The sequence below is a fragment of the Nilaparvata lugens genome, chromosome 12 (genome assembly GCF_014356525.2).
Source record: "Nilaparvata lugens isolate BPH chromosome 12, ASM1435652v1, whole genome shotgun sequence".
In the NCBI taxonomy this organism is placed as follows: Eukaryota; Metazoa; Arthropoda; class Insecta; order Hemiptera; family Delphacidae; genus Nilaparvata; species Nilaparvata lugens.
The window spans coordinates 13,145,771-13,173,078 of NC_052515.1; the positions used below are offsets into that span (position 1 = coordinate 13,145,771).

Below are 27,308 nucleotides of genomic sequence, written 5' to 3' on the forward strand. Positions count from 1 at the left end.
GGAAGGAAGAGGAGGAGGAGGAGGAGACAGACAAGGAGTGGAAAAAAAAAGAAGAGAAAGAAGGAGTAGGTGCAGGAGAAGAATGAGAAGAAGGAATAGAAAGAGCAGGAGGTGAACGAAGAGGAAAAGGAGGATGATGAGAAGAGAAGGAGGAGGATGAGGAGGAGGAGGGGGAAACAGACAAGGAGTGAAAGAAAAAGAAGAAAATGAAGGAGGAGGTGCAGGAGAAGAATGAGAAAAAGGAGGTGCAGGAGATGAATGAGAAGAATGGATAGAAGGAGGAGGAGGTGGAAGACGAGGAAAAGGAGGAGGAGAAGTGTGTGGATAGAAAAAAATATGAAAATTATTGTGGGAAGAAGAAGCTGGAAGAAAATGAAAAGAAGAACTCGGAAAAAATATGGCAACAATGAAGATGAAAGAGGAGAAGAAGGAGACGGACAAAGAGAAGGAGAAGGAGAAAAAGGAGAAGAAAACAGGAGACGAAGAAGACAGGAGAAGGAAAAGAAGAAGGAGAAGAAAACAGGAGGAGAAGAAGAAGAAGTAGAAGAAGAAGACATGAGGAGAAGAAAATGAAGAAGAAAAAGAAGGAGAAGAAGATGGTGAAGAAGATAGGAGAAGAAGAAGATGATGAAGAAGACAGGAGAAGAAGGAGGAGGAGAAGAAGATGATGAAGAAGACAGGAGAAGGAGGAGGAAAAGAAGAAGAAGATGAAGGAGAAGACAGGAGGAGAAGAAGAAGTGGAAGAAGAACGAGTAGAAGAAGAAGCGGCGAAGAAGCAAGAAGAAAAAGAAGAAGATGAAGTCAGGAGAAGAAGGAGAAGATGGAGAAGAAGAAGGAGGAGGAGAAGAAGAAAAAGAAGATGAAGGAGAAAAGAAGAACGAGAAGGAGGTAAAGACGGGATGAAAAGAGGTCGTGAAGAGGGGATGAAAAAAGGAGGAGGAGGTGTTGGAGTAGGAGGGTGATAGCAAGAAGGTGGAGGAGGATGACAAGTAGGATGAGGAAAAGGAATAGGAGGTTGCGAAGAAGAATGAGAAGGAGGAGAAGGAAATCACTCCAAATGTACGTTTTTGTTGTCGTCAGCAGAATTTTCGAGTGGAAAAATTGCTTACAGAAAAATGTATTGAGCGCATGATTGCCCGAATGTAGAATCGAGGTTGAGGTGGATGTCGTATGTTGAAGTTAATGGAGATTCTCGAGTAGTTGCTGGTGTATGTCGATGTAAATGTCACAATATTTTGCTACTATAGTCGAAACGTTCAGGGAGTGAATGCTCAACTTGTAGAGCTTTCTAGAAAATCTGTTACTCAAGTAGTTTGTGGGATTCAAATATTGTCACTGGAAATGATTGCTGGTGATATATCCTCATCTTGGAAAACATGAAAATATTGACCACACGGAGCATACATTTTTACTTTCCTTGCCCTATTACCATAGGTAAGGAAAGTATTGCTTTCCGAAAAAAATTAAGGTACCCCAATTTCTAAGTTTCTATACGTTTCAAGGTCCCCTGAGTCCAAAAAAGTGGATTTGGGTATTGATCTGTATAATGTGTGGTGTGTGTGGTGTGTGTGTGGTGTGTGTGTGTGTGTGTTGTGTGTGTGTGTGTGTGTGTGTGTGTGTGTGTGTTGTATGAGTGTATGTGCGTCGTGTACACGAATCTCATTCTCCAATTAACGGAATGACTTGAAATTTGGAACTTATGGTCTTTACAATATAAGGATCCGACACGAACAATTTCAATCAAATACAATTCATGATGGCGGCTAGAATGGCGTAAATGTTGTCAAAAACAGGGTTTTTCGCGATTTTCTCGAAAATGGCTCCAACGATTTTGATCAAATTCATACCTAAAATAGTCATTGATAAGCTATATCAACTGCCTCTAGTCCCATATCTGTAAAAATTTCAGGAGCTCCGCCCCATCTATGCAAAGTTTGATTTTAGATTTCCAATTATCAGGTCTCAGATATAATTTAAACGAAAAATTTCGAGTGGAAAAGATCGAGCATGAAAATCTCTTCAATTAATGTTCAGTAACATTTTCACCTTAAATTGAAAATATGCTTGAAATTTGAGAAATGTGATTATTCAATTGCAAATTACTGTTGATTCTATTGAATCATTTACTATGAAGAGATAGCAGGTCTCGTGTGTATCCAGCGTTATTGTCATGTCACCAGCTGGTTCAGATCTTTGAATAGTAAACTAGTATGTGCGGAAACACTAGTTTCAGGTGATCAATTCTCATAACGGCAAGGAAAGTTGTGTGAGTGCGCCACACCAGATTTTTGAAGCATTTAAACATATAATTAGTTGAAGCACCCCACAAACTAAGAAATCATAAATAATGTTTAGGAACTATTCAGTTGCAAGCTTCTATTGAGAGCGTCATCAACTGGAATGATTCTGTTTGAAAAAAGACATCACTGAGAGAAATTCTCTAGAAATGTCCGAATGTTTATACACATTTTGTGATTAAATTTGTAATCACTTGATGGACTTGCTAAGATGCTCAATAAATTGGTGAGTAGAACGAATTTCTCTGTTACACAAGTAATTCAAAAATGATTTGAAAATTTAAGAACATTTAGGGCCAGTTTCCGAGCTTGGGATTTGGCTAAGTTCTAGACTTTAAACAGCTGGAGTAAGAAAATTGGCTTTCCAAAACGGGGCGTAGTCGTAGTCATTATCAAAGTCACGTTTGAATTGAATTATTGCGTAGCAGCATAGAGATCCCGGGTTCGAACCCCTCTCATTACCAAAAGTTTTTTAACCAGATCACTCCCGTGTTATCGGATGGGCACGTTAAACTGTCGGTCCCGGCTGAAGTATGACAGTCGTAAGGCCCATTGACGGCTTAAATTATATATTCAGGCGGTGGAACATTCCCGAAAGGGAACTCCCCACCAACAAAAGCCATACGAATTTATTTATTATTAATTGAATTAAAAAAAAACTAGAAGATTAAACACAAAATAAAATAAAGAGAAAATATTGTAACGTTTACGCTATCTTGAATTATTTAAAAATGTTTAATCTCGTCAAGGAGAAACGTTTCCAATATTACAGAAATGAGGAAATAAAATCTGCGACTACTGTTATAAAAATCTTGTGTGGCGCACTCACACAAATTGCCTTGCCGTTATGAAAATTGATCACCTGACGCTAGTGTTCACGCGCATCTCAAGTCTACTATTCAAAGATCTGCCAGCTGGTGACAGGACAATAACGCTGGAGACACACGAAGTCTGCTATCTCTTCATAGTGAATGATTAATAGAATCAACAGTTGCCAACAGTTTGCATTATTGAATAAACACATTTTCTCGAATTTCGAGCTTATTTTAGGTGGAAATGTCATTAAACATTGATTGTAGGTATTTTTATGCTCAATCTTTCCCACTTGAAATTTTTTGTTTAAATTGTATCTGAAGCCTGATAATTGGGAATCCAAAAACACACTTTGCATTGATGGGGCGGAGCTCCTGAAATTTCTACAGATATGGGAAATGTGGCAGTTGACAGAGCTTATCAATGAATATTTTAGGTATAAATTTGATCAAAATCGCGTAAAACCACGTTTTTGACAACATTTTCGTCATTTTAGCCGACATCTTGAATTGGATTTGTTCGAAATTGTTCGTGTCGGATCCTTAAAGGGGAAGGACCTTAAGTTCCAAATTTCAAGTCATTCCGTTGATTGGGAGATGAGATATCGTGTACACAGACGCACATACACTCATACACACACGCATACAGACCAATACCCAAAAACCACTTTTTTTGACTCAGGGGACCTTGAAACGTATAGAAATTTGAAAATTGGGGTACCTTAATTTTTTTCGGAAAGCAATACTTTCCTCACCTATGGTAATAGGGCAAGGAAAGTAAAAAACTAGAAGAATAAACACAAAATAAAATAAAGAGGAAATGTGTAAGTTTCAGCCATTTTGAATTATTCAGAAATGTTCAATTTCGTCCAGGAAAAACGTTTCCAATTATAGAAATGAGAAAATAAAAACTGCGACTACGCCTCATTTTGGATAGATAATTTTCTGACTCCAGCTGTTTAAAGTCCAGAACTTAGCTAAATCCCGAGCTCGGAAACCGGTCCTCAGTGGAAAGCTCCAAGAGACTTGTAATGTTTATCTATTTACACACGATGTTATGATTGTGCTTTTGATATGCTGCTATATACTAGAGGGTTTGTTTCAGGGCACTGTTCCTCTCGTATGAGAGACGTTTATAACATGTAGGTTATAAGAAAAGGAGATGATATAGGAAATATCCCTTCCAACGTGGGATATGATTGCCCTACTATTTGAAAAGTAGAGAGCTAGTCCACTACTAGACTTCAATGTGTCTACTTTGTGCCTTGCAGCAAATAGATAGCAAAAGCTTTTAGAGATCTGCGCGCGGTTTTTAACCGTTTCAACTGTCTAGGAAGAACGGAAAGAACAAGGAAAATTGGAAGAAGAATAAGAGGCAACAAGAAGAATGATAAGAATAATAAGAAGAATGAGGGGAAACAAGAACAAGACCAAGAATTTGAAGAAGAATATATCAGAGGGGCAAAAAGAAGATACGCAAAAAAAGCAGCAAAAACTCAAGCAAAGGTGAGTGGTGACTAGTGAGTGAACAACAATCCCCCTCTTTCACTTTATATCTCTCCGTCTTACACACGTTATTACATATTCTCTTACTCACTCTCTATTGTTTCTCACCATCAGAACACTGGAACAAGCACTTTAAAAGCAAGTTACGGTCTTCAGAGATGTCTAAGTGAGAGGGTAGAGAGAGTGAGAGAGTGGGGAAGTTTTCCTTAATAGAGCGAACACTGTTGAATAATTTTAATGGTTGGCATTAAGTTGAGTTGACTTTGTTAGGTTGGCACCAAGTTGAAGATTGAAATGCATTTATCGCCGAAAAATTGATTGGGCACTGCTACTTCAATCAGAGCTATTCCTGGGAATATTATATTATATTACTAGCCGTCAGGCTCGCTTTGCTCGCCATATCCGTTTAGCCAGACGTTTAGTTTGAACCCCCGACTGGATCGTCCTAATATATGATAGAAATATGACATGAAATTTCAAATTTGTTGGGTATGTTCAGTTGGCCCTTTAGCAAAATCTGCGTTTTTCATCATTTTTTAGCGTTCTTGTCTCAGCTTTATCGAGAATAAAGTGTCGTGGACGCTATGAGTGGGTATTCATGATGAAGGGTTGGAAGAGAGAGAGAGAGAGAGAGAGGAGAGAGAGAGAGAGAGAGAATGAGAGAGAGAAAAATGTTTTCAGGATGAAGAAAGAAGTGATGGTGGTAGGAGCAGAATATGAGGAAGATGGTTGGATCCTCTGCCTATAATTTTTAAAATGCACTTATTGTATAAATTAATACAGAATAACACAGGAAAAATTGATATAATATTGTAAAATCCAGTTGAAACTCATTGATGAACCATATCCAAATATTCTTTGATTATAATCTCACATTCTTTTCATAATATTTAGATTTATTTTATAATATCAATAAGTTCATCTATCTTGGTATCTTAATTTTTGTAAACCAAATCAATTATTCATTTTGAATTGAAATGAGTCTTATTTATAGCAATGAACAGACTGACTGTTGTTACAATGACTTTCTTCCCAGGTTCTCTTTTTTAGAAAAGCTGTAAACGAAAAAAAAGGAGAATCATACTCGGAAAAAGTCAGGAAAAGAATGAAAACCAGAAGATTGTACTGTTCTTGGAAAGAAGATATCAGCTTTTCGTCTTCCATTATTGATAGTAAATGGAATTCCAATCTATTCCATATGGAATTGGCAGGGGACATTGGCAGAGGAAAGGATAAGCTCGGTTAATAAATGTGGGTGTGTGAGTGTATGTGTGAGCGTGTGTGGTACACACGTGGATCTACACACACACATACAACACAAGCAGGGAAAATCAATGGAAATAAATATGAGAAAAGAAGGAAGGAAGGACGTGGAAGAGGAATGAGGATGAGAATGAGAAGAAGAAGAAGGTGGATAAGAGGGAAATAAGAAAGATAGATGATGAAGAGAAGCAGGAATATGGAAGAAGAAGATGAGAAAGATTGGGGAAAGGGAAATGTGGGGTGAGAATACGAAGAGAAAGAGTGAGGAAAAGATAAGAAGAGGAGCGGGAATATGGAAGGAAAAAATGGGGAAGATTGGGCGAAGAAAATAAGGATAGGAATGATAAGAGAGGGAGAATGAGAAGGAAGAAGAATAGTGAGGGGTGGGATAGAGAAGAAAGGAGAGGAAGCGGAGGAAGAGGTGGATAAAAAGAGAGAGGGTGAAAGGGAGAATGAGGAGAAAGAAGAAAAGTGAGGGTTGGGTTAGAAAAGAAAGGAGAGGAAGCGAAGGAAGAGGAGGATAGTAAGAGAAAGGATGAAAAGGAGAAGAGGAATGTGTGGGAGAGAAGGTGGTGAATAAGAGGTAGAAGGAGAGAAAGAAAAAAATGAAGAGGAAACGAGGTAGATAAATATGTTGGGGAGGAAGAAAAGGAGAAGAGAGAGGAGGAAAAAACATACGGATGAGTAGGAGATGAAGGAGAGGAGGAAGAATAGTAAAATAAGAACAGTAATAGAGGCAATCAAGATTTAGAGAAAGATGATGAAGGAAATGAATGCAGAAATTCAGAAGCAATCAAGATTTAGAGAAAAATGATAAAGAAAGTGAATACAGAGATTCAGAGGGTGAAGAAGAAGAGGCGAACCAGAGTGATAACAAAACAAAATGGAGAGCAGCATAAGAAACAATGAAAAGAATAGAAACAAGGAGAAAAATCTAGATCAGGATGGAGGTGGAAGAGAAGATGATTATAAAGACCACAACGGAAAATGTGGAGAGAAGGGAGATGACGGAGAAGAAGTAGAGAAGGAGGAGGAGGTAGAGAGAAAGTGGAAGAAGGGAGGAAAAAGAAGGAGGAGAAAGAGATGAAGAAGAGAAGATGATGAAGAAGAAGAGAAAGACGAAGACGAGGAAGTAGTGGGGGGAGAAGAGAAGAAGAGAAAGAAGGAGAAGAAGGAGGAGGAGAAGAAGAAGTGGACGACGAAGGAGAGAAGAAGAAGAAGAAGAAGAAGAAGAAGAAGAAAGAGAGACTGAAGAGGAAGAAGAAGTTGTACTAAGCGGGTTACGGACAGAGTAATAGCTTTTCTAATTGTCGTTGACTCCAAGGTAGGCTATAATCTCGAAATCAATTTGAGAGGGTTGGCTTAGCTTAAGGGTGGTAGGAGGAGGGGGAGAATGTGGGATGACATAGAACCACACGTGTGTGTGTTGTCTCCCACCCTTCTTCTGTGGTGGTGAGGAAGAAGGAGGAGGAGAAGACGAAGAAGATGGAGGAGAGCAAGAAGAAAGAGTAGAAGAACAAAGAAAAAAGAAGACGGAGGAGGGGAAGGAAAAATAAAAGAAAGAAAGGATGAGAAGAAGAAGAATAAGTAGGAGAAGGAGAGGGTAAAGGAGAAAGAGGAGAAGGGTAAAAAGGAGTAAAAGAAGGGGAAGAAGTGGAGAAAAAGAAGAACAAGAGGAAAAACAAGGAAGGTGGGGGAGAGGAGAAGAACAAGAAAAGGAGGGAGAGGAACAAGAAGAAGGAGGAGAAAGAGGAGAGAGGATCAAGAAAGGGTAGAAATAAGGGTAGGAAATTCCAGCGATGGAAGAGCGAGCAAATTTGTAATAATGCAACTATATTGCAGAAAATGGAATAAGCCGAATTAATTTGAGGGGTGGATGAGACCAGATAGGATATGTGGAGAAAAGACTAAAAGGAGAGGGAATAATATTCGACGTGAGACAGAATAGAGTGAGAGGAAGGATGAGCTAATTTAAAAAGACTAAGAGAATGTAAAATAATATACAAAAATGAAACAGAGATTGGATTTGCTGCACACAGTATTCATATTCTTGGAATTCTGTTTTATTTCCGCTGCAATTAGTCTCCATATATGGACTTACCTGAGATTATATTATTGTCAGAACATCAAAAGAATTGAAACCTAAAAAGACAGGGTTGGTCTCTCTTGAATGAAAAAACTTTAATGAGCTCAGGTTTTTAAAACATTGAATTTTGGGAAAGAGAATAAATTTTAGGGAAATTGGACTTTTGAGTGAGACAAAGTTATGCTAGTTTTGTGTTGAGACATTTTGGGACTTTCATACTGTGGTACCTTATTTTATATTTTCCTCTCTATCTTTTTTCCACTTTTTTCCCTTCACACTCGATTCTCAGTTTTGTTTTCTCTTACTGCTCTTCTTTCTCGTCCATTCATCTTCTCTCTCTATCTCACACACACATCACTTTTTTGTAATATTATAAACTGAAAATGAAAACAATTTATCTGTCTATAAATTGTATCTATATGCACCTCTCTTTAGAAAATTAGCTATATTTCCATTGAAAAATTTATATGTCAGGAACTTCTTTGATAGAAGCGTTAATGGCAATGAGTATTTTAATTTGAAAAACAATAATTTGAGAAATAAATACGAAGCTTGTATACCTAAGCCAAATAAAAGTCACTTCATGGAATTTATTTCTTATTTGGCTCCAAATGTTCTACAACCTGCTGCCCTTGGAGATAAGGCAGTGCAAGATACGATCAAGGTTTTTGAAAGATGTCAAGAGATTTGTAATGGAATGTGAGAATATAGATACTTTTTTTAGAATTATCATGTAGACTTGTATATAATAATATTGTACAATATACTTCTAAGCTAAAAATGATAAATCATCGATACTGTTATGTAATATGTGTCACTTCATATGCGACTGTCGGCCTCAGTAACTAAATTTTAGCGCTATAGTTTTGTAATCAATTTTATCTCACCATCTCAAACAGGTTTAGTACCTCGAGATGGAAATACTCAATTGGCATTGCATTTTTATTTTATAATAGTATTTACTAATGTTGTAAAATTTGTATTGCTTTTATTATGCATTTTCTAAGATATTGTAATTATATATTTCTGCCAATAAAACATTTCCATTTTTTTTCTATCCATCTATCAATCTCTCTCTCTCTCCCTAATAATTCTGAATTATTCACCTTTCAAAAGTAGCTCCTCCATTCATTTCCAAGGCCGATTCTAAGGTGCGTACACATATACGTGCCGCGAACATGAGCAATTCACTTTTAATCAGCTGATGCCAAGCTTTCTATAACTGTATCTTACCGTTTCTGTAAAAATATAGATATAGTCAGCTGATTGAAAGTAAATTGCTTATGTTCCCGGCGCGTATATCTGTACGCACCTTAAGAGAAACATTCATCTGTAGTGATAGGACTACAAACTTGCCGATTTTCTATTATCATTTACCACAGCCTTTAAATTGGATAGCTGCTACCCAAATTTTTCTGATATATCTCATGAATTATCAATTGCTGATTCTGCTTGATAATCAACCTCAATAAATTATATTAATCAATACAATATATATTCCTTTTTGATGTAACAATACAGTTTAGATAAAGTACTTTAGCGATTTATGTTTCTTTATAGTTACAAACTATTTGGCAACTGTGCGGAGGTAGAGAGGATGGAGCTATTCGCTTTCTCTAATGACAGACAAGGATAGCAAACTAATAGCCAGGTGCTGACTTCAAAATGTATATCTCACTTTGGACACTAGAGAAAGGAGAGTTAGGCTAGGCACACAACAGTGTGTTAGTAATGTTAGTCAAGACAAGACATGATCTAACACAATACTTCACTGATTAGTCATTACAATTAGACATGTCTTCATAAGCAATTTTGTGGAGTATTGTGACTAAACGTGTCTGATCATGTCTTGTCTTGTCTTGACTAACTGGTGTGTGCCCAGCCTTATATTTCATGACTAAATACATTGAAGGCGAATTATGGACTGAGTACACACTGTAAATAAGAAGGACAGAGAAACGAGATACATGTAACAAACACAAAGAGAGCGAGAACAGAGCAAAAGAGCACGAGAAGAGAGAAAAATCAAGTACGAACAAGCTGGAAAAAGGTTGGCTGCTGATTGGGGCAGAGCAACAAACTTGAAAAGTTGGGACATCAACGAGCTCAGCTATGAAAGTTTAGAGTTTTTAAGGGCTCACTTTTCGAAAAGTACGCAAACTTTTCGGAATCCTTTGATTGGTACATCGTGCTCTACCGGGGAACCAGGGAGGGGGGTTCAGAAAGCACCCCCTATCGCTATATTCCTCCCATAGGGTGGCACAGAACCCTCCCCCACCCTCTTCCATCATGTTGACACATCGCAACAGGAAAAGGGAAGGAAAAGAGAAAAACTAAAAGAAAAACTGAAACTTCAAGAAGGGATTGCTGAAAGGAATTAACAACGCCGGTGGAAAACGTGTGGGGAGGGAAAACCAGTGGTGGAGAGGCGGGAAATTCAAGGGGAGGGGAAAAGGTTGAGTGGAAAAACAGTTGTGAGGAGGAAATTAGTGAAAAACTTTTTTCCGCCGAGGCCCAATAAGCTGCCGCCATCGATGAACATCGACTACCGGATATTAGAGTTGCACTCTCGACTTTTATACTCGACTCTCAACTCGTATTGATATGAAATATGTGCAAGGGGGGACAGAGAGAGAATAAGTGTGTGACAGGGATGGAAATATCAATATTCCCAATCACAAACAATCCTTTGCGAGCCTTGTATTTCATTCTTTATCCTTAATTTATGTTATAAAATGATATTGATGTAACGTGTCACTAACATTGGTAGATAGAATAATAAGGTAATCTTCCTCTCCTTCCTAATTTAGGTGATGACACGCAGTAGTAATATTGCATAGAGTAGTTGATCTGCTAAAATATTCAATCAAATTGAGATACAAAATATTATAATATGAATATTTGTACTGCATCATGTTTTTTTGTAACACACTTAGGCTATTAAGGGTTAAGAAATGAACCGACAGATTCATTCATAAAAAAAGTATCGATGGATGTTCTAAATCATGTTTTCCAATTTGTTCAACTCAGTCTGTGTTGCACAAAATGATGTTCAATTTCAACCGTAATCAAATGCTACGAGAACCTATCAGAGAAACCTTCTTCCCAAATAAAGGTTCTCTCTGATTGGCTCTCGTGCTTTTGATGAAGATTTTAATTCAAGAGGTTTTTTTTGCAGCTAGTTTAGTGTATATTCTAATAAATTGAGAATTATCATGCTTGTATGCTGTGAATAGAGAAATCATTTTGAAATTGAGTTTCTAGTGGATTGAATCTCTAAGGGCCGTTTGCACAGTCAAAACGTTGCTTAAACTCGATTCAATCAGCTGGTGGCTTAAACTCGGAATGCAACACATTATAACAAAGTAGACTTGATACGGATCTAATCCAGTTTAAATTGTATGATGAATAGATCAAGCCATTGAGAAACGTGTTAGGATGTTTACATCAAATCACATTTGGATAAAATTTGAAGCTTACTGGATTTCACATCACTTTTTCTACTACAAATATCGAATTGGTTGTTGTATTCAACCAGTAACCTGAGCTGAAGCAAAATATTGTATCTCACTTAGGGCCGTTTGCAAAGTGATAGTTTAAACTAAATTTCGTTTTAATGTAAGGTACAAGATAATTTATGTAACCTATCTCTGAAACGTATCTATGTAGCTTATGTACTCACATTATCAGAGACAAGTGATTGCTACAGGTATCTTTCAAAGTTCATGATTTGTAAGTATCAACATAGAGAAACAATAGCGTAAGTAGATATCCCATAGTATAGGGAGTTCATGTCGTAACTTTTACTGTTACCTCGAGCCGATTACTGTCGATTATTGTCGATTTTTACTGTTTTGTTGGGGTGAGAGTGTATGAACGGCACAATATGAGAGACTACCAGTGTCACACAGCTTCAAGGAAAAGAACTACGTGGACTATCGGCTTGAGATAACAGTAAAAGTTACGACATAAACTCCCTATACCATGGGATATGCATCAGATATCCAATGGTCTACTCACGCTATTGTTTCTCTATGGTATCAATCAACCGGTATCTTCAATCTATGCTCGAATCTATATAGACTACTAAAATGGCTCCAATTGGTTTTGACTAGTTTTGATTCGATAAAATAAAAAGGGTACTTGATGAATTTCATTGACTTTATATGTAACGTATCTCTGCCCGCCGTCCATTAAGTCCTAATTCGACTTTAGATTGACAATACCTGTAATTTAATTGATAACAATTATCCTCAATAATACATCCAGGTTGTCAAGGAAATATTAACAATCCAACACTCGATCGGTCCAGTTGTGAAGCTACATTTACTGCTCCAAAACTTTCAATTCACCATTCAACCAACTCAACACAAATGATTCAAACTTTCTCTTTATCCCTCTCTCTCTCTCTTCCCCCATTCCCACACCAAAATTTCGCACAACCGTAATTTCACCCACGCACAGGGGCGCCAACTCACACCACCCCCAGAGGGAAAATCGTGAGCTCCATCCGATTTCGAAAAGCGTCGCCACCGCCGCCATATTACTCTATACCGAATACAAATTCTAGTTGTCGCCTACTGTTATTATTTCCTCTCAACCCCCTGAATTACGTCCCCCACCCCCGACAAATTCCACCCCCTGAATTGTTGCATCCCCTGAATACAATCCGACTGCGACAAATCACCCCCCGTTTTAGCGACCCCCTGATTCCAACACAACTTCGCAACGGACCCCCGTGAGCGGGGGAACCAAACTCAGCTACCCAGGAGACCACTGTATTGAAGCATAGCTCTCACAGAAGCACAGCCTGGATTTATCATCGTTTTAAACGTGAAACTTTCGAGCCGTGTTCCCCAAATAATGAAACACATGGCATGCGTGTGTGTGAGAGTGTGTGTTCGTAACACACACACACACACACACACACACACACACCACACACACACACACACACACACTTGAGTACAAACGATTCAGAGCAAAACGTGTAGACTATTACAAAAACCAGATTATAAGTTTTGTATCAATGAAGAAATCTAGATCGACTACAAATGTGTAATTGAAACGATTCGAAGAAAAAATTGTACTACAAAAAGAAGAGTGGAGGATTTGTATTAATGAAGAGATAGAGATAAACCTCTAAATTATGATTATTCTAATTTATTGATAATTTGGTGTGGAAATTGAAATGGACATAGCATTATACATTATGTGGTAGTAGTTCTGTGAACAGTAGACCTAGCGCTCAGTAAGTTACATTGACCTGTTGTTATGTTTTCTCAAAAAATAATAAATAATTTTTCAATTTAATTATTTTATTATGTGGTATTAAATTCAATTATGTGGTAGAAGTTCTGTATAGAGTGGACCTAGTGCTCAGTAAGTTACATTGACTGTGTTGTATGTTTTCAAGAATAATAATAATTGATCGTTTAGAATGTCTAGAAAAATCCGAAATAACTTTAAAACTTCTTCGATATTTCATTAATAAATAAATCCTTAGTTAAATAACGAATTAACGTTTTGGTAGAGAGTTAGTGGGGAGGATATTTTTAATATTCTTCCCAAAGAATGGACATTGATATGTCCAAAGCTCCGCCAATTTATGAAGATGCATAACAATAGATTATTATCTATAGTTTTATATTACAAATTGCTTTTTCATATCATATACAGTTCAATAGTTATTTTTTAGTCTATATTATGTAAATTCATCTATAATTTTGCTGTATTGTAAGCTATTGTATATAAGTGTATAAGCCAGTATATATTGTAATCTACATAAATAAAGTACTCAATCAATCAATCAATCAATCAATAAACATAGCGCTTTCTGTCTATCGTACTGTGACGTGTCGTCCCGGAATGTGAGTGTGAGCGATGTTATCAGGTCTGGCTGCAACTGTCTACAACGTTGATGGAGAGATACATTTTCAAGATGTTCGATGTTTTTGAACGGGCAGTATTATTGACCGAGCGAAGTAAGGTCTAAGATTCAAGTCGACGGTTTGGAATTTCCTTAATGTTTGAATGTTTAAATGTTTATATGTTTATATGTTTATATGTTTATATGTTTATTGGTTATATGTTTATATTTTATTGTTTATGTTATATGTTTATATGTTTCTATGTTTATATGTTTATATGTTTATATGTTTATAGTTTATAAGTTTATAAGTTTATATGTATATGTTTATATGTTTATATGTTTATATGTATATTTGATATGTTATATTTTATATGTTTATATGTTATAGTTTATGTTTATGTTTATATGTTATATGTTTATATGTTATATGTTTATATGTTTATTGTTTATATGTTTATATGTTTATATGTTTATATGTTCATATGTTATATGTTTATATGTTTATATGTTCATATGTTGCGCATTTACGGCGATACGCGGTGATAGATTCTCATGAAATTTGACAGGTATGCTCCTTTTTAATTGCGCGTCGACGTACATACAAGGTTTTTGGAATTTTGCTTTTCAAGGATAATATAAAAGAAAAAAAAAGGAGCCTTTTTCATACGTCATATTGGAGCAAAAATCAGACTATAGAATATTCATATAAAATCAGCTGACAAGTGATTACACAGATGTGTGGAGAAGCCAGTCTATTGCTGTATTTCCATAAGGTCTATAGTTTCAATCAGGTACTTGTGGATGAGAATACTGCGTGAGGTCTACTGTTCACGACTACTAGTAGCGAGATATATCAGCATCCTGTTGTCAATATTTGCAGTCTTCACAGAAGTCTTCGGGGTGATTACAGCATTCATTTGGATTTTCGTTAATAATAATAATTGATTCATTAGCATTTGAATAATTGCAAATATCTCAGTAAATTTTCAATATATCTCAACATGATTGTGTCGGTTTTTAAACCGCTCAGCTATACTATAGTCAGGTCCAGGTTATAATGACAGTGTTTGATTAGCAATGGTACTGCTATCCTTGTCTATCATTCAACAAAGCGGATAGCGCTATCTCTTTATCGCTTTGCTCTGTTGCCAGATCGTCTCTTAACAATGTAGAATTCTTCATCTTCTGGTGCCTATCCGTTACCGAATGTTGGCAAACATTCTGGCAATCATAACCTTGTTGACAGCCGCTCTAAAAAGTTCCGGGGTGGACACTGCAAACCATGTTCTCAGTTCTTTAACCGGAAATTCGTCTCCTACCAACACCTCTCCTGCCAAGAACTTTACCCTGTAGTACACCTTTTAACAACTGATATTTAGCTCCATTCCTCATAATGTGTACCAGATACTGCAATTTTCGTCTCTTGACAGTGTACGTTATTTCCGTCTTATTATTGAGTTGTTGAAGAACCCTGTTGTTGGAAATTTGTCCATCCTTGATATTTCAGGATACGTCTATAGGTCCAATCTCGAACGCTTAAGGTTCTTTGTTGTTGTTTCAGTCAGGGTCCAAGACTCAACTCCATATAACAAAATGTAATATATATAACAACGGAGGAGTCTAATTTTTAGTTTATCACGTACACCCTGAGTAGCTTCAGAGGTGGGTGATTGATACCCAGGTGTTGCTCCTGGATGAACTTCGCTCAGTCGTATGTGGGCGGGGAAAGGAGGCAAGTCGAAGTTCCTCTTCCTTCTCTTGATCCTTAGCTGGCGTGAACAGCACTCCTGGTGTCCTGACGGCGGAAGGTCGCTCTCTTCTCTGATGACACCACTTTGATGTAATTTGTATCGGCCTTACGGCCTCGGTTCCGCTCCAGTGGAGTAGGAAAAGGAAGGACAGAAAGGATAGGGACGGCAGACAACGGTCCGCTGTGCCTGGGGAGAAGGAAGAATAGGGACGGAGACAACGGTCCGCTGTGCCCTGGGGAGAAGGAAGAATAGGGACGGCAGACAACGGTCCGCTGTGCCTGAGGGGATGGAAAGAAGAATAGGGACGGCAGACAACGGTCCGCTGGCCCTGGGGAAATGGGAGGACAGGGACGGCAGACAACGGTCCGCTGTACCCTAGGGAGAAGGAAGAAAGAATAGGGACGGCAGACAACGGTCCGCTGTGCCTGGGGAAAAGGAAGAATAGGGACGGCAGACAACGGTCCGCTGTGCCCTGGGGAAATGGGAGGACAGGGACGGCAGACAACGGTCCGCTGTGCCCTGGGGGAATGGAAGGTCAGGGACGGCAGACAACGGTCCGCTGTGCCCTGGGGAAATGGGAGGACAGGGACGGCAGACAACGGTCCGCTGTGCCCTTGGGAGATGGGAGGTCAGGGACGGCAGACAAGGTCCGCTGTGCCCTAGGAAGATGGGAGGTCAGGACGGCAGACAACGGTCCGCTGGCCCTGGGGAAAAGGAAGAATAGGAGGTCAGGGACGGCAGACAACGGTCCGCTGTGCCCTAGGGAGATGGGAGGTCAGGGACGGCAGACAACGGTCCGCGTGCCCTAGGGAGATGGGAGGTCAGGGACGGCAGACAACGGTCCGCTGTGCCCTGGGGAAAAGGAAGAATAGGAGGTCAGGGACGGCAGACAACGGCGCTGTGCCCTAGGGAGATGGGAGGTCAGGGACGGCAGACAACGGTCCGCTGTGCCCTGGGGAAAAGGAAGAATAGGAGGTCAGGGACGGCAGACAACGGTCCGCTGTGCCCTAGGGAGATGGGAGGTCAGGGACGGCAGACAACGGTCCGCTGTGCCCTAGGGGATGGGAGGTCAGGGACGGCAGACAACGGTCCGCTGTGCCTGGGGAAAAGGAAGAATAGGAGGTCAGGGACGGCAGACAACGGTCCGCTGTGCCCTAGGGAGATGGGAGGTCAGGGACGGCAGACAACGGTCCGCTGTGCCCTGGGGAAAAGGAAGAATAGGAGGTCAGGGACGGCAGACAACGGTCCGCTGTGCCCTAGGGAGATGGGAGGTCAGGGACGGCAGACAACGGTCCGCTGTGCCCTGGGGAAAAGGAAGAATAGGAGGTCAGGGACGGCAGACAACGGTCCGCTGTGCCCTTGGGAGATGGGAGGTCAGGGACGGCAGACAACGGTCCGCTGTGCCCTGGGGAAAAGGAAGAATAGGAGGTCAGGGACGGCAGACAACGGTCCGCTGTGCCCTAGGGAGATGGGAGGTCAGGGACGTACGGCAGCCAACGGGCCGCTGTACAAGGAGCAGGAAGGTTGTGAGCGGAATGCTGTAGTCTGGGGCTCGTCCGGCCTTTAAATACTCCCCCAAGTGGAGGGGATGGAGTTGAGCCGCCGCCAGAGGCGGTGGAAATCGTCCTGATGCGCGGAAGATGGTGCGCCATCGGTACCTCCCTTATCTCCGCGGTCGGCTAGCATTGCTGATAGCCGAGCGTCTTTCAATAATATTATTTATTATTTTCTCGTCACAATTTTACTTTGTGACACCCCACTCCTACTTGGGGGGGGGGGGGGTGTTCGGAGCCCTCTATGGCACCACCTTAAAAGGCGTGAGCCATCTAGGCATCACCTTAAGAGGTGTACACCTCTCATGCATCACCTTAGAGGTGTATGACATCGCTATGAGCTTCATCTATACCTGTCCACAGGTACATATTTACATTGTCATTTGATAATGGACTTTTATGCGTGGCTTGCCGGCCGTTTGCGCTTGCCTGATGTGTGTTGCGGTGGCACAGCACCAGATCCATATTTTTAGATGGGCCTGGTCTGGGATCCGGTGGGACCAGCTGCTTTGTGTTGACCGTGATGCTAGCATCTGACTCGACACGAACTGGAACTCGCCTCACTGAGACCTCAACCGTCTCTTTGTCATTCAAGGGCGACTCTGATCCTTCACTATCACCTCTGTTTTGTCATGTGAAGCGGGGGTGTCAGTTGGTCTGTGGAGGCTGGTATCTCACCTCGAGTTATCCTCTCCATTTCGACTGCTGGGCTAGATTCTGACTTGACATGAGGTGGCATTTGTTCCATCCTAACTTTCTCGGAGTTCAAAGTCTTTGCTCTGACAGTTGGAGCATAAATCGCGGCCTGTCGTTCAGAGTCATTCATTCCATCACAGTGATCAACTATGTCATCCCAGGATGTTTGTCTCGGAACATATGACAACTCTGCCTTTCTATCAATCAAGGCATTGGGTTCGACTCTGTTCAAACCAACCTGCATGAATATCCTTTTGTCGTGATCCTTGTTGTCCTGAGATTCGGATAGTACAGCTGATATTGTTGGGACTTTTGTTGTCCTTCTCCCCGATAAGGGTGATCGCAACATAATTGGCTGTCTTGAAGGATTCAATTGGGGAGGATCCCACTCCACCTCTCTTGTAAATGTGTGAATATTCACTCTGTTTTTACGCATAAATTCCATGCCTAATAGCAGATCTTGTTCAAGTCCTTCCATTATAGATGCCACTAGTGGAACTGTGATTTGTTCTATAGTTACATTAGTTGTCAGCTTCCCATTTAATGGGGTAGACCGTCCATCAGCTAATATTGCTTGGTGACGAGCTGGTTCTTTCCGTATCCTCCCTATTTTCCGGAGGACTTCATAGACCTCGTTACTCATATAATTAGCTTCAGCGCCAGTATCTAGCAATGCCCGACACTTTTTACCGCCGATTGTCACGGTGATAAATAGTCTGTTGTCCTTGATGACTCTTCAACCACAGGAATCCTTTGCCGTTCGCATCACTGCTGTCTTGTTTGGAATCTTATTCTCCTTTTGCTCATCACAGGCACATTCCAGTGCTCTCTTTCCGCACCTTTTACATGGCAGGATTTCGGGACAGTTGATCTCCAGTGCCCGGTTCTTGTATTGCCCACACATGGGTTCAGACTCACTAAGAGATGGTCTGGTACTAGTAGGGGTTATAACTGTCTCAACCTTGAGCCTTGTAATCTTTTTCGTGTCCTCAATCATGTGAACTCTCGAATTCTGTCTATTCTGTTTCTCCTCTGCTTTTATTTGTTCATACTCCCTCGCGAATTTTTCCAATTCGTTGATACTATGAACATCTGATTGCCGAATATACAATTTGTAACGTGGGAGGAGATTTTATACACTCTCTGTAATTTATTCTCGTCTGTAAAACCTCTCTACGCCTCATGAGTGTCAGTACATCTTCGAGAAATTCGTCAAACAATTCACCTTCCCTTTGCTTCCTTGTCTGAATAAGATTCTCGAGGTCCTCCTCATAGGTAAGTGGGTAGTAGCGTGATCTGAAATCTGTCACAAAATTGTCCCATGATTCCCTGGTCACGACGATTACGCATCCATAGAGTAGCTTTACCAACTAGTAACTCAGGTAGCGCGACTAGTAGTTGGTTGCCAGTGAGCCCATAAGCTTGTTGTAGCTCGTCTAGCCTTCCAAGAAGCTGGGAGCATCTGATTGGCCATCGAATGACAGTCTCCAGCTTCTTACTTTGTCACATACCGCCCCTGGGTCCATGAGGGGGTTTGTGTGAATGTTGGTTCCAACTTCAGCATGAGTACCTGTTGCTGAGTGTCCAGTCTCCCCACTGCTTCTGCTCATTATACCAGGTCTAGGGCTGGGATAACGTACAGTCATCTTCTTATGTTGTTCTACTAACAAACTTCTCAACTCAGCAAGTGTTCCAGATGACACTATGCCCCAATCTTGTAGAAGATTGAATGCCTCATCCTTTTTCAATCTATAGATCCAGGAAACTCTGGGGTCAGCTATCACCTCGGGGTTTATGTCCTCGACCGACTGATCCTCTGTCAGCTCATGGTGTTGAACATCTGAATCAGACTCTCCCTGTTCACTCATGATTCTTACTTCGTTGCCTCGTGCCCCAAGTGCGGGCGCCAATCTATCACGTACACCCTGAGTAGCTTCAGAGGTGGGTGATTGATACCCAGGTGTTGCTCCTGGATGACTTCGCTCAGTCGTAATGTGGGCGGGGAAAGGAGGCAAGTCGAAGTTCCTCTTCCTTCTTCTTTGATCCTTAGCTGGCGTGAACAGCACCTCCTGGTGCTCCTGACGGCGTGAAGGTCGCTCTCTTCTCTGATGACACCACTTTGATGTAATTTGTATCGGCCTTACGGCCTCGGTTCCGCTCCAGTGGAGTAGGAAAAGGAAGGACAGAAAGGATAGGGACGGCAGACAACGGTCCGCTGTGCCCTGGGGAGAAGGAAGAATAGGGACGGCAGACAACGGTCCGCTGTGCCCTGGGGAGAAGGAAGAATAGGGACGGCAGACAACGGTCGCGCTGTGCCCTGAGGGGATGGAAAGAATAGGGACGGCAGACAACGGTCCGCTGTGCCCTGGGGAAATGGGAGGACAGGGACGGCAGACAACGGTCCGCTGTACTAGGGAGAGGAAGAATGTTCCCCAAATAATGAAACACATGGCATGCGTGTGTGTGAGAGTGTGTGTTCGTAACACACACACACACACACACTTGAGTACAAACGATTCAGAGCAAAACGTGTAGACTATTATTTACAAAAACCAGAGTATAAGTTTTGTATCAATGAAGAAATCTAGATCGACTACAAATGTGTAATTGAAACGATTCGAAGAAAAAATTGTACTACAAAAAGAAGAGTGGAGGATTATTTAATTGTATTAATGAAGAGATAGAGATAAGCCTCTAATTATGATTATTCTAATTTATTGATAATTTGTTGTGGAAATTGAAATGGATATAGCATTATACATTATGTGGTAGTAGTTCTGTGAACAGTAGACCTAGCGCTCAGTAAGTTACATTGACCTGTTGTTATGTTTTCTCAAAAAATAAAATAATTTATCAATTTAATTATTTAATTATGTGGTATTAAATTCAATTATGTGGTAGTAGTTCTGTATAGAGTGGACCTAGTGCTCAGTAAGTTACATTGACTTGTTGTTATGTTTTCTCAAGGAATAATAAATAATTGATCAGTTTAAAATGTCTAGAAAAATCCGAAATAACTTTAAAACTTTTACGATATTTCCATTAATAAATGAATCCTTAGTTTAAATAACGAAATTAACGTTATGGTAGAGAGTTAGTGGGGAGGATATTTTTATTATTCTTCCCAAAGAATGGACATTGATATGTCCAAAGCTCCGCCAATTTATGTAGATGCATGACAATATGATTATTATCTATAGTTATCATATTACAAATTGCTTTTTCATATCATATACAGTTCAATAGTTATTTTCTTAGTCTATATTATGTAAATTCATCTATAATTTTGCTGTATTGTAAGCTATTGTATATAAGTGTATAAGCCAGTATATATTGTTATCTACATAAATAAAGTACTCAATCAATCAATCAATCAATCAATAAACATAGAGCTTTCTGTTCTATCGTACTGTGACGTGTCGTCCCGGAATGTGAGTGTGAGCGCTGTTATCAGGTCTGGCTGCAACTGTCTACAACGTTGATGGAGAGATACATTTTCAAGATGTTCGATGTTTTTGAACGGGCAGTATTATTGACCGAGCGAAGTAGGGTCTAAGATTCAAGTCGACGGTTTTGGAATTTCTCTAATGTTTGAATGTTAAATGTTTATATGTTTATATGTTTATATGTTTATATGTTTATATGTTATATGTTTATATGTTATATGTTTATATGTTATATGTTTATATGTTTATATGTTTATAGTTTATATGTTTATATGTTTATATGTTTATGTTTATATGTTGCGCATTTACGGCGATACGCGGTGATAGATTCTCATGAAATTTGACAGGTATGCTCCTTTTTTAATTGCGCGTCGACGTACATACAAGGTTTTTGGAAATTTTGCTTTTCAAGGATAATATAAAAGAAAAAATGAGCCTTTTTCATACGTCAATATTGGAGTAAAAATCAGACTATAGAATTATTCATCATAAATCAGCTGACAAGTGATTACACAGATGTGTGGAGAAGCCAGTCTATTGCTGTATTTCCATAAGGTCTATAGTTTCAATCAGGTACTTGTGGATGAGAATACTGCGTGAGGTCTACTGTTCACAGAACTACTAGTAGCGAGATATATCAGCATCCTGTTGTCAATATTTGCAGTCTTCACAGAAGTCTTCGGGGTGATTACAGCATTCATTTTGGATTTTCGTTTAATAATAATAATTGATTCATTAGCATTTGAATAATTGCAATATCTCAGTAATTTTCATATATATCTCAACATGATTGTGTCGGTTTTTAAACCGCTCAGCTATACTATAGTCAGGTCCAGGTTATAATGACAGTGTTTGATTAGCAATGGTACTGCTATCCTTGTCTATCATTCAACAAAGCGGATAGCGCTATCCTTTCATCGCTTTGCTCTGTTGCCAGATCGTCTCTTAACAATGTATAATTCTTCTTCTTCTGGTGCCTATCCGTTACCGAATGTTGGCAATCATTCTGGCAATTATAACCTTGTTGACAGCCGCTCTAAAAAGTTCCGGGGTGGACACTGCAAACCATGTTCTCAAGTTCTTTAACCAGGAAATTCGTCTCCTACCAACACCTCTCCTGCCAAGAACTTTACCCTGTAGTACACATTTCAACAACTGATATTTAGTTCCATTCCTCATAATGTGTACCAGATACTGCAATTTTCGTCTCTTGACAGTGTACGTTATTTCCGTCTTATTATTGAGTTGTTGAAGAACCCTGTTGTTGGAAATTTTGTCCATCCATGATATTTTCAGGATTCATCTATAGGTCCACATCTCGAACGCTTCAAGTGTCTTTGTTGTTGTTTCAGTCAGGGTCCAAGACTCAACTCCATATAACAAAATTGAAAATATATAACAACGGAGGATCTAATTTCCAGTTTAAGGGTCAAATTATGCGACTTGAATACTCTTGACATGATTTTGAATGCCGCTCTCGCTTTTTCAATCCGAGCCCTCACCTCCTGAGAATGGTCCCACTGCTCATTCAAAACTGTACCCAGGTAAATATAAGTTTGGCACTCTCTCCACTACCCTACCATCAATGTAGAATTAATAATTAATTAACAAAATATTTCATCTTAGTTATGAAAAATCATTATTATATTATTAAAAATATAATTTCTTGCTCAATAAAATATAATCGTTTATTTTAAACGAGAATGCACAGTAAATATCACACCAATAAACCTGTATCAGCTACCGTCTATAAGAAGGCATTGACAAGACAGAGAATCAGCAACGTTTTCTCCCATCTTTCTCCACTGCCATTATAACGTGGATATCACTATAGGGCCATCACAGACCCTCGATTATCCGGCCGAATTATCACGCATCATTCGGATGACCGAGCGGACACAATGCTACATCATAACAATAGCCAATCCCAGGCCCGGCCATTGTGTCAGATTCACTTCAAACTGACAGTTTCTCTCATAAATAGCATCCACACTTTCCGTTCAGCAATGCTGACTGTATTAAAGAACTTCAGCATGTGTGAAATTCATTTCATAATGTCAGTATCTCTGATAAATAGCATCAGTACTTGCCATAAAAACCAATGCTGACAGTCTCCAGTAAATCTTAGCCTGTTATTGTGTGAAATTCATTTTAAACTGTCAGTTTTCCTCATTAATAGCATTAATGCTTCCCATTAAATCAATACTGACTAAATTAAGAGAACTCAGCATTGTGTTAAATTCATTTTAATATGTCAGCAACTCTGATAAAAACCAACAATGCTCCACATCTAACCAGTGCTGACACTCACAAGTAAATGCTGATAAATAACATTAATACTTTCCATTCAATCAAATGCTGACAGTATAAAGTGAATCGATAGTTGAGAGCCGCATAGCGCGAGATCTGAATATCAATTTATTTCATCTCGGAATCATCTCTGTGCTCTGACAACTGGGACAACCATTAAAGTGATTGACATCTATTATGTACTATGTCAGAGTCCTCCAATAAACGTCACCGGTCGAGTTTTGATTGCTGATTAGCGTAGTTTAATTGTCTAATTAGTTTTGAAAGTTTATTGGATTTGTTGAACAAGGTTCTAAAACGTATTATGACAAGGTTCTAGAACGTAAACGTATTATGACAAGGTTGTAAAACGTAAACTGACAAGGTTCTAAAACGTATTATGTTTAGGAGAATTCAAATTTTAGTTAACGTAAGCGTGAACTGACAAGGTTCTAAAACGTATTATGTTTAGGAGAGTTCAAGTTTTAGTTGCTGATTAGTGTGGTCGAATGTATGTTGATTTGTGATTGGATTCAAATGTATTATTTGTATTTCAAACTATTTTTAAAATCTCGGTTGATATTGTATCATATTGCTCCATGATGAATGAAAACATTGCTAAATATTCAAAATTCTGAATTCATGTAATCATTGGACTGCAATTCACATTTCCACGATATGGTTTGGTTTCTAAGACACTTATTAATTTAATAGATGATAATTCCAATTAGTATCCTAGATAGATTAAATGAGTATCCTAGAAATTAAGCACAAATAGAGAAATGTGACTGAATAATGTAATAATATAAAGATTCAAGGCTCAATACTAATCACATCTTCAACACTTCTGAAATTTTGTTCACACTTCAACAATCTAAAAATTTAGAATAATATGTTTTAAATTGTTATATTGTTAAAATATGAAGGAAATATTATGTCATCTATATGAATAAAATCGAGCCTCAAATTTTGACATTCAATAAATTTTTTATGTGTGCACCAAATTTGATGATTTTCTTTTAGTTGTGTTCGTTATATTCAGGACCAGGTTTATGGCCTATCAAGTTCATAATCTGACTTCAGGACTCTTTCCTACGGACCTTCAAAGTTTAAATGTAAATAAATAATATCGAGTGACCTGGCTGGCTCAGGTCTGGTGTCAGAGTTTTCAGGTCGCAACTGATCAATTTCAGGGCCTCTGACATGACCTAACGACTGCTTTTTAGGCAGCCGGGACCGACGGCTTAACGTGTCCATCCGAAATGTAATCCTTATGGAAGAAGATTAATTTGTAAGCTGGCCACACACAAAAATGAAAATGAGCTGTTATAATCATTGAGTCATACAACAGCCGTCTGTAGATAGTAGACAAGAGTGTGTACTGCTCCATAACCGCCCATGTTCTGTGTGTAGGCCAACCATCCAGCAGTGCGGCCTCAGGTTAAAGACATACATGCTCTAAAGACAATCATTGTTTCGAATAATTGTGCTGTCTTTGGTGTTCAGAATTAGTTGATTTTTAGTGAATTATTTATTTTGCGGTTGGAGAATTATCTATATAAATAAAATGCCGCATCGCGCCTCCTCAGGTATGCATCCAGATAAAGTTTGTCATGAGGTGCATTAAACTATTATTTAAGCTAGTTACAGTATAATATGTGACTTGTAAATCCACAAAACAACTTGAGCCGGTTTCAAAGTCAGTGGTCGGATGGAGAGTTAAATACTGTAATTAACAATATTTAATTATGTTCCAGTTAACTGTTTTAGTTTATAAAATGTGCTATTCAACCAAAGGATTCACAAATGTTGCTTATGTTATACAGAATTCAGTTTCACTCGTATCACAATTTGAAAGATACAGATAGCACATTGGAAAAATGTATCAAGATCACAAGGGTCATCAAAAAAGTAGCAAGATGCTCAATGTCCATAAAAGAACATAACACATTTCTGGGTCAACGAAAACTTAACGACTGACCAATGCAAACATAGAAAAACAAAATACAATTATCAAATGTACAATGGTGATAAATACAATCATCAATAGTACAAGTGTGATCAATACATTTATCGACAGTACAAGGGTGATCCGAAAAGTACTCACCGTTATGCACGAGCAGAGTGGAGTCCCTGGCGAGAGCGAGTTCAGAGTCGGTGAGTGTGGCGTCTGACGCGTTGTCCGAAGTGGGCGTGTCACTGAGGCCGGCCGGGTGCTGGTAGAGGGGCGAGTGACCTTGACTCTGACCTTGGTAGTGACCTTGACCCTGGTAGTGACCTTGGTAGTGACCTTGGGCCGATCTGCGCTGTGGCCTTGGTGACGAATCACCGTCCTCAGAGCCACTCACACTGTATGCGCCGTACAGTCTTCCAGCTTTTCCTGTAATCACAAAAATAGACAACAAATATTTAGTGGATTATAGAAATCAATTCATAGAAAATCAATTAAAAAAAAAACATTATAAAAAATCAGCAATTTATGAATGAGTTTCTTGTGTCCCATTGTATCACATTGACTGAATAGATGAATAAAGAAAATACGGTGTATAAAGGTGCGTACAGATATACACGCCGCGAACATGAGCAATTCACTCTTAATCAGCTTAAGCCAAGCTTTATATAACTGTATCTTACCGTTTCTGTAAAAATACAGAAAAAATCAGCTGATTAAAAGTGAATTGATCATGTTCGCGGCGCGTATATCTGTACGCACCTTTAGAATACTGCTAGATTTAAGTCTGTTGATTGCATCTACTTTCGAGTCAGATAATGCGATGCTTTATTACAAGAATATTTCATGTTCTACATAATATTTTATGTCTATGTTTCATTATTATGAATTTATTACGACAGTAACGAGTGCATCAACCTTAGTTAAAAATATTTTCTGAACTAAGATGTTTTTGCAAGATTTCCAATGGTTTTAAAAGTAAATTTTTTGTTTCTATTCGATTTGGTATTCTACTTCCACAGTTTCATTATTTCTCTTAAAATTATACAATTATGTTCCTATATGTGACTATGTTCCGATTTGGTATTCTATTTCTACAGTTTCATTATTTCTCTTAAAATTATACAATTATGTTCCTATATGTGACGTTGATGTTCTATATGTGTCCCACTGACCTCCAGTAACTTGCCTCCTCTTCTCTACTTTCCCCGTCAATGAGTCACATTAATCAATTTTCCAATAAATTAATTCAATCCAAGCATCCCAGTTACCTCACTCTGGTAGTCAGAAATAGCTGACAATCAAGAAAGTATATTGTCAACTGAAATTCAGTACTCATCTACACAGTTATCATACTATTCGAAAAATAATTACAATTTGGAATTCATACTTCAACAATCCTAAATCTTGTATCAATTCAAAATCTTGAATTCATGAAACCAAGCTGTCCTCATTCTTATCAGAACCATAACAAACTTTTCAAACAACTTTGTTCTCCGTCATCAGCAATCTTCCTACACCTCGCAACTCTGCAGTCGATTATAACACAACTTCGCAAGAAAATTGCACAATACTCAGCAAAGCATTGTTAATAATTCAACAGCCATGCAAAGACTCAAGCTTCAATAATGCACTTTCGCATCAGGTGGAAACAATATTCTGAAACTTTGTCCCAGTTTTAAATTGTGTCAAACGCGAACAATAATAATTATTTATCGCACAGCCAAGTTTCACAAACAATTATTTATTCAATTCTTTCTCAACCGAGTTGGGAATCGATTGAAAG

General features: G+C 39.0%; 1 protein-coding gene across 2 annotated transcripts in view; it reads right to left on the reverse strand.

The window, feature by feature from the left end:
- Positions 1-27,308, reverse strand: part of LOC120353824 — a 555,685-nt gene that overhangs the window by 93,022 nt on the left and 435,355 nt on the right. For both annotated transcript variants that reach the window (XM_039438899.1, XM_039438898.1), the window contains exon 2: positions 25,679-25,951. In XM_039438899.1, coding sequence (XP_039294833.1) covers positions 25,679-25,951 — 273 coding nt within the window. The remainder of the gene's footprint in view (positions 1-25,678; positions 25,952-27,308) is intronic.